Source organism: Zingiber officinale, chromosome 2B (genome assembly GCF_018446385.1).
Source record: "Zingiber officinale cultivar Zhangliang chromosome 2B, Zo_v1.1, whole genome shotgun sequence".
In the NCBI taxonomy this organism is placed as follows: Eukaryota; Viridiplantae; Streptophyta; class Magnoliopsida; order Zingiberales; family Zingiberaceae; genus Zingiber; species Zingiber officinale.
In genome coordinates, this window is record NC_055989.1 from 70,843,783 (window position 1) to 70,852,584 (window position 8,802).

At 34.3% G+C, this 8,802-nt stretch overlaps 1 protein-coding gene across 1 annotated transcript; it reads right to left on the reverse strand.

Moving 5' to 3' along the window:
• Nucleotides 1-5,399: 5,399 nt before the first annotated feature.
• Nucleotides 5,400-7,306, reverse strand: LOC122045835. The gene is made up of 4 exons (XM_042606207.1): nucleotides 7,153-7,306; nucleotides 6,292-6,496; nucleotides 6,133-6,196; nucleotides 5,400-6,054 (listed from the first exon to the last, which is right to left on the reverse strand). Exons 2-4 carry the CDS (start codon nucleotides 6,456-6,458, stop codon nucleotides 5,767-5,769), a joined length of 519 nt encoding a protein of 172 aa, XP_042462141.1. The 5' UTR covers nucleotides 6,459-6,496; nucleotides 7,153-7,306; the 3' UTR covers nucleotides 5,400-5,766.
• Nucleotides 7,307-8,802: the final 1,496 nt, after the last annotated feature.

Below are 8,802 nucleotides of genomic sequence, written 5' to 3' on the forward strand. Positions count from 1 at the left end.
CTCCGCCACCGGCAAGGACGGCACGAGAGACGAATCCAGCGCATCCGGCGCCCTCGCCGCGTTAGGGATCTCGCCTTCCCCGGTCTCCTTCATTGCGGCATTCCCCTTCGAGGCCGCCCCCTTCGCTCTGCCCGATTTGGGCGCCGCGGAGGCCTTCTGCCGCCGCGGGGCCTTGCCGGAGCCCTCCGACGCCGCCGGAGAAGCAACCTCCGCCCTGATCCGCTTCATCTCCAACCTCCTGCCCGCTTGCATTCCTACACCCCTGCTGCGGCGATCAATGATCCCGTCGCCGGAATTTATACGCCTTCTTCGAGCAGACAATTTCGGCTGCCCCGCGGGAACTCCTTTACAGTAAACTGCACCTGCATCAATTTAAATACTATTAATAGAAAAGGGGCCGCAAAGCCTTCCTAGTATTACATGCCATAAATAGACTCGAATTTGGCATCACATTAACATTTCCTTTCATTTCATTTGAAACAGAGTTGCCGACGTAGAAGGCATCGTGGCAAGTTTGACAGCTCAGTCGTCGCCGCCTATGAAATACAGCGACGCAATTTGAGGAACGAGAGCGAAAGCAAAGCAATGATTAAGAGTCAGAAATGACAGAATTTGGGAGGCTTTGTGTCATTAATGTCGGCTAATTATTGTTGCCGTTAGTTGTTTTAGCTCTTAAAATAATCTGAAATAGTTTACTAAAACTGTTAATACGTCTTCGACTACGGCGCAATGATTAAATTTTTAAATACACATTTTAAAAATTTTAAGGTCAAGATTTAGTTACGGTGAATTATTAAGAATTTTTTTCTCCCCTAAAAAATGGACCATTTAAATAGACCATCATAGCTTCTCACCTCTTAATTTCTCCTAGCTAATAAAAAATCTACAATAAAATGATCATATCAACTTATATGGATATAGGTATTTAATAAATTATTTATATTATATTTACATTGTTATAGGAATAAATTGGTACATCTTTAGCTCTCCAATGTTCAATGTCCTTAAGAGCATCCAAGGAATTTTTGGGGTGCTTCTTCATTATCATATTCATGCCATGTCAAAATTAAAGTACCTTGTGTATGCAAAAAAAAAAAAAAAAAAAATCGATAACTCCTTTATAGGTCACATATTTTTTCATTATATATATTTTTATCTCTCTATTATATTTTATATTATATATAATTAATTTTTTATAAAATTTAAATCCAAAGATTAATAACATGGAATAACATTAATAATTAAAAATTACATAAATATTATGGTATATCAAAAAAAGGCATAAATTATAATAATATATAAAAAAAAATTAAACACATCTACATATGGCCACGTCTCTATTTATTTTTCTTCAACTATTTTCTCATGTATATAAAGTTAATAAGGTGTCACCTCACTAGTATCTTCATAAAAATTTCATAATCCTTATAAAAGATTTCGACTTCACGCAAAGTCATATTTTACATTTTATATTCTTTAATATCTTGTCATTCTTTATCGATGTTTTGTTCCATTGTATTACCCTCTCTGACTTTGAATTTGTCTTTCTTCTTCATTGCCTTTTGTTTTATCAGACGAATGCAAACTTCATAGTCATCCACATCAACACTCGTATATGGATTTGATGTTGAAGTGTTCGCTCCTAATTCGGATGTTCTTACTTTCTTACTAAAATAATGAATAATTGATTGCGGAGCATATTTTTCACTCTCTAGTAACCCTCCACACATTTTTTTTTATTTGAAGTCTTTGTTATTGTTGTAAACTTTCCACGTATTCAATACGTTCTCTAACACATTCTCGTCACTTCAACCGCTTTGATGATGAGTATAAAAATTATTATAAGTTGTGCAAAATTTATTTACCATCAGTGCAAACTTATAATAATGTGATTTTAGCCGCTAATAGCTTCTCGTCAAAGTTCTAGTGGGTCGATGTTTGTTGTAGCAATCAACTATACATTTTCAAAAGGTTGGTCTTTCTAGTTATTACCAATGATTGTGTCGGTGTTGATAGTTGCTCATGACTTCGCAAAGACCATGTCTTCATTGAGAAACCAAAATCTTTGTTTCGAATTATCTTTCTCTAGTTCAACTTCACGCAGTTCTTGTGATGAGTGTGGTGACCTTTGAATTGTTGGAATAGATGACGACGCTAAAGATTCTTTGTCGTAGATAGATGGGTCGATAGTAGCCCTTCTCGATTCATTTGAAAACATGACTGATGGTTGAGAAGAAGAAAATACGTAAAACAAAGAAAACATCCCAAATTGACTGCTCATGGCTGACCAATCTTGGGGTGGATACATACAAAATGAAGCTGGAATGACGTTACATGGATTCATCAAAAAACATTTTAAGAACTTTGAGAATTGGTAAATTTGGAGAATATTGTGGAACATATGAAATATTTTGAAATTTGAAAGGTATTGTATGCAAGAGAAAAATTGAGGATAATTGAATATTTAGAGAAATACTCAATTATGAATGGACTTTTAAAATAAACCAACAATATTATATTATTAATTTTAAAAACTAATTAAATAAGTTTAAGATTGTAAAATTTTTAAAACAAAACTTAAATTATAAACTTTAAATACCTAAACAAATCAAATTCAAGTTTATAAAAAAAAATTGAACTAAGTTTTAACAATATGAATAAGCTTATATGATGCAAAGCATACGCCTCATATGGCGCCGAGCATGTAGCCCCTTCAAACTTGGTGTGATGCTAAACGAACGGATAAATTTCTTAAACAATGATAATTCGATTTCTATGCGACGCGATGCGATGCTCACATCAAATAGATATAAATATTGGACACTTGATTTTAAAACCAAGGGCGCAAACATGTAAAAAAAAAAACTATATTTATCTTTTATTGTGTTATTTTATTTATATTTATATTTTTAATGTACTAATATAAACGAGTGCAATTAATGAGAAAGTCAAATACGTTATGTAACCGATTCGATTCATTCACTTTGGCTGAAATGAACAATCACGGTACCAAACCACGACACGCTGCCATATCTAGTACACGGCACCGATACAGCGACGTATCCGAAGCACATGCCTGACCACTCATCCTTCCATTGAGCAAAATTAAATAATAACAGAAAATCGAAAATGATATAGATATTTCAAATTTTATTTTAAAATATCTTTTATTATTATTATTATTATTATTATTATTAAAAGGATAAAGATGGGTGGGATTAGAGACGTGGTTTGGAGGAGCTGGGCGGTTGCTGTCGGATAGCGAGTCTCTCATTCGGATCCTCCACACGATTCTGTCGACACTCCGACGGGGAGAGAAGAGAGGCCACCAGCCCACGCCATATTCAGATCCGACCCGTTTCAGAGTGGATAAGCATCCGCTTCAGCAATTATTAATTAACCAAAACGACAAAACATCGCTCTTGTCTGTCTCTCTCTATCTTGCGTTATCTCATTTTTCTCAAAAAAAAAATAAAATAAATAAATCAAAAGGATTTTTTTCCCACTGTAATTTAACATTAATTAGACTTTAATGATACCATCCTTTAATAATTTTGATAGTACAATATGAAAATTAAAAATGGAATGCTTTTAAAATATTATTTCAAGATAAAAAGAGTGTGAAAGCAAAAAAAAAAATGCTTTTTAAATTTGTATCCATAAATATAATTTTATTTAGTAGTTTTTTAATTACCACAAAGTATATTAACAATTAATTTTTTTTTAAATAAGTGATGTATATAGCAATTCAAGAAGATAAAATAGCATATTTTAATGCCAAAATAGAACTTGAAGGTATATATTATTAGCGAATTTTATATGGTCTTTCTAGAAACCAATAAATACTCTAAATTATGTTCTATTTTTTTTTCTAACTTACTATTTAGAAAAAATCTTTTCAATTTGAATCCTAAACTTTATAAATAAAAAATAATAATAATGTAAATAAAAATACATTCGAAAATAAATTTACAAGTTTGTAAAGTATTCATTAAAATTTCATACATAATATTTTTAAATAATATTTATATATATATATCATTTCTATATCCATTCGACAGAGAAAGGAAAATTTAAAGGACCACTAAATCTTTCAGATCTCGTGTCCAACCATGGACCAACTGCCATCTATTTGTCTTTTTCTAAATAAGACAAGTAGATAAAATTTATATTATTTATTTTTTTTATTTTATAAACTCTCACCTCCTATAATTCATCAAATATGTTCTTTATAATTTCTAAATAAGACAAGTATTAGTCTCTTAAACTTGACGGCAAGACTAGGCGATAGGGCATGGAGTTGCACAAGCACAAGTCATGCAGGAAAGAGTTCGAATCCTCTATTCCCAAATTTCTCTATCTCTGTGTCCCCTTACCGATCGGACGGATCAGATTAAATTTCAAAGATGTCTTGTACATCACGAAAATACTGTACACATCTTAAGGATGTCATGATGTTTTGAAATGTAATTTGGTCTGTCCGATCGACAGGGGACACAGAGATAAAAAAAATTTAAGGACAGAGGATCCGAACTGTGCAGGAGAAAGATGTAAAAAAGTTTGAGGCATTGTAAGTAAGCAGCAATAACAGTTATGGCAACATATAAGAATATCCAAGTACAGCCGAGTAGAAGGTAGATTTGGATTGTGGCGAACATAGACGATGATTGGACGTGCTGGATTTGAACGTTTAACCAAGTAAACTTATAGTACGAGAGATGACATGCGGTGGGCACATGCAATTCAACACAATGGATAGAACGGCGAGGAAATTGTTTTGCCTGAGTTCATGGTGCCAGACTTGCCCAAGCACAAGGTGTGCAGGCCGACCATAAGCATGGTGGCACCGTCAAACCATTTATTATTTGTATGAGGCATGCTAATGAGCATTTATAGTGCATTAGTTGACTGAATCAAGTACGAGATTTGATGCCTAGAAATATTTTTAAGACAGAAATTATACCATGTGACACAACCAGTATAATACATTTATAATATTTATTTATTTATTTCATAAACTTAAATCTCCTAAATTTCATAAGATCTCCGACTATTCTCAAAATCTATTATCTCATTATTTATATTTAAATAATTAATCATAATATATATATATCATTCAAAACGTGTCTCTTAATTAGACTCTCATTGCTTATCTCTACATCAAACTATATATCAAATTTGAGTGATTGTCATGTCCGTTTTGTCTTCTTCTCTTCAGTTGAAATCACTGACCAATCTCTCTGATTTGAACCAGGATTTTCAGCTGAAGTTGATAAGATTTCCAACCACAACACAAAGATCCAAAATTTTTTATAAAAAGAAAAGGCTTATGTGAAGAAAAAGAGACATTCAAAGCACTGGCACCAATGGTGACATCAAACAGCCACAAACTATGAACATTAAGCAAGAAGAAGCATATACTTTTTTTACAGATTGAATAGTTACATATTTGAGGAGTTGGATGATACGAGTTACAATCCAGACTTTTTGTTGTTTTTTTTTCCCAGCAAGAATGAACAGCTTCGAAGCCTCGGACCATAAGAACAATGGCTGAACCCCATTTCATGAATCAAGCAAAAAGGGGGAAAAGAAAAAAGAAAAAACTTCAAATAGAAGGAGAAGAAGATTGATTGCTACGGGGGAAAAATGTACAATTGGGAAGAAAAACTGAAAGGTCATGGAAAATCCTTCAAAGCTCCAATCTTTGGCTCAAAATTCTTGGCTTTTGGTGTTAATTTTGTTCTTCCTTTCCTCTTCCTCTTCTGTTCATGCAACGGCAGTGATGCTGCTGTGGCTCCCGCGGCGGCGGTTGAGGCAGTCAAAACCCTCGACGCGGACGGCCGCCGGGACCAGGCCGAACTTTGCGTGGACACGACCTTGCTTGGGGGACATCGGTGGATTGGGTTGGGTTAGTGGGGAAGGGGGGAAGAGCGCCGGTGGCGGTGGGCGTTCCTCGCCGAAGCGAGCGTCGTGAATCACTGGGTTCGAAGCACGGCTCGGCGGCGAGCCGCAGAAGAAGGGCGGCGAGGAAGTTACTTGCGTCTGGTCTTCGCCCTGCAATCGAAAACCATTTTTCCATCAAAAGTTGGAGCGGTTAATCGATTTGTTCGAGAAAAAGTAAGAAAACGAAACCTTTCTGAGAAATATGTCGAGGAGATCTGCCCCGGTCTTCGAATCAGAGAAGTCGATTTGGTAACTAAACGAAAAAAAAAAAGAAGAAAGATGAACGAGGGATGGAATTAGGTTACAGAAGAACGAGCATTCGGATGGGAGGAGGCATTAGTAAATTACTTCGAATGACGTCGATGGGTCCGGAGTGGATCGGCAACGGCAGTAGCAAACTGGCTTAGCCGCCGCGGCTTGGGGCAGAAGACCGGCGGCCTCCGCTCGGCGAAGGGAGCTCGGATCTCTTCGCGGGCGGGGAAGGCGTTCTGTTGCGGCATCGCGCAGTGATTCATATCTGCTCCGATCTCTTCGAGATCCACGACCGCAACGCCTGTAGAAGCACAGATCCACCAAATAAGACCTCCAATCGAAGATTCTAACACCAAACGAACTTAAAAAAACTGGAGGAGATCTGAAGTTCAACCACGGCAAAAATCAGAAAATGAACAAATTCCTGTAGGAAGCGCATCAAACAAGACTTGAAATTTGAAATCTCGTCGGTTCTCAGGCAATCGGAAGCTAAAAAGCTAATTGAACAGTACAAATTTAAATCTTTCGGCGGAAAAATAGCCAAACGATGCATCAGCCCTAAAAAAAGGGTTCGAATTTCTTATGCTCGCTGGCTAATAACTCCATAAAATGATTCAACTAACACCGAACGAACTCAAAAAAAATAGGAGATCTGAAGTTCAACCACGCCAAAAATCAGAAATGAACAAATTCCTGTAGGAAGCGCATCAAACAGGTCTTAAAATTTGAAATCTCGTCGATTCTCAGAAAATCAAAAGCTAAAAAAACTAATTGAACAGTACAAATTTTAAATCATTCAGCGGAAAAATAGCCAAACGACGCATCAACCCTAAAAAAAGGGTTCGATTTTCTCATGCTCACTAGCTCGTAACACAATGAAAGGATTCAATAAGCTCAGATTTGCGATACAAATAGGGCGATCGGCGCTCGGGATCAGAGATTGGAAGCAACAATCACCTTCTCGCCCGCCTCCCTATCAACGAGAGATACGATTTGAGAGAATCGCCGCCGGAGAAGGAAGCTGAGAGCGGCGACGAAGAGACATGGAGAGGGACTCGGAGCGACGGAGCGTATTTATCGGAACAAAAAAACCAGAAGAATAAAAGTTAATTCAAACGAAATAGGAAATACTAAAAGAAAATAAAGGAAACCCTTTTCTTTTAAAAAAATAAATATTAAAATAACATATCATTTTATTTTTTATCATAAATTTAATCAAAATTATTAAAGATAAACAAATTAAAATCATTACAAATAATGCTATCATATAAAAATATCTTTAAAAATTTAATTAGATTTATTTAAACTAAATTAAAATCAATAGATGCTATTTTGATATTTTTGAAATAAGACGTTCTTTTCATGAAAATGATTTAAAAAAAAAACAGTGAATCGGATCCCATTTATTTATTTACTTATTATTATTTAGTAATTATTTATTAATTCTTTTTTAATAATTCCCAGACAATCAGCATCTCCAAGTACGTACCCTACTTCCACCCGTACCCACGTTAGCTGGGACCCAGGGCATATTATTATTATTATTATTATTTTAAAATAGATAAAGATTTTTCAATTGTATTGTGAAAAGGGTGAATTGAGTCGGTTCGTAAATTTTCCGATCAGTTTAAATAATATTTGATTGATATTAAAGTTATTGAATATGTTCAATTACTTTTTTTAGTTGAATTTAAATATATAATATTTTATTCGTGTAATTGTGAGTTTTTTTCACATGTTAATTGTTAAAAATCAACACCAATGCTCATTTGAATAAATAATTCGAATTGAGCTCTAATTTAAACCCTTAGCAAAAATTCAATTATGCTTGAATCAAAGTTTCAAGGATTCGAATTGAATTCAAGTCGAGCTATCTCAAACTCAAGCTCGAGTTAAAATTATTTAGTTTTTCAAATTTCAAATCAAATTTGAATATAGCTGAAATTATTTAGTTTTCCAAATTTCAAATCAAATTTAAATACTATATATATTTTTTAAATTTGAATTTAAATATAACTATTTTTATACAATTCTATTTATTTGCACACCTTACCTAACTCATTCACTTGGTTCAATTGCGTACAATGCAACTTTTTGTTAGACCTATTCCCCCATCGGATTTAGATCTTCTCATTCTCTTTCCTTGATTCTATTTTGGCCCTCTACACAATTTTGATGTCATTCTATTTAGTGAATTCATCCCAAAAGTGATAACCTAAAATGTTTCAATTCTATATATAAATTTTTAAAAAAACTTTATAAATACACTACTTATAAGGTAAAAAATTTTAAAAAAAAATCTAATTTAGGAATATAATTGAGTCATTTTAGATTATCACTCTGACATCGAAATCGTATAAGAAATCAGAATAATACCAGGGGAGGATCAGGAGATCTGAACTTCCATCTTATCTTGTCTTTGCCTAATTTAGAACATTTCATATGTTAATGATCTTGATCGTTAATTAATTCTCTAAGAAGGTAACCGAAAGGCAGCCTTTTAAAAAAAAATAATCTATTCAAGTTTTGTGTGAATTATGAAAATTCTAGGACTAAAAGGTTAAATTTATTTTCTCGAAAAAATAGTATTGATGGTTTACGTTGGTT

What these genes read in the sequence shown, in the direction of transcription:
- LOC122045835 (XM_042606207.1), bottom strand. Translation starts at nt 6,458, where the DNA reads ATGAATCACTGCGCGATGCCGCAACAGAACGCCTTCCCCGCCCGCGAA. An exon ending in ACCCATCGACGTCATTCGAA is followed by an intron (nt 6,197 to 6,291) that starts GTAATTTACTAA and finishes TTTTTCGTTTAG; the next exon opens with TTACCAAATCGACTTCTCTG. An exon ending in TCGACATATTTCTCAGAAAG is followed by an intron (nt 6,055 to 6,132) that starts GTTTCGTTTTCT and finishes TTTCGATTGCAG; the next exon opens with GGCGAAGACCAGACGCAAGT.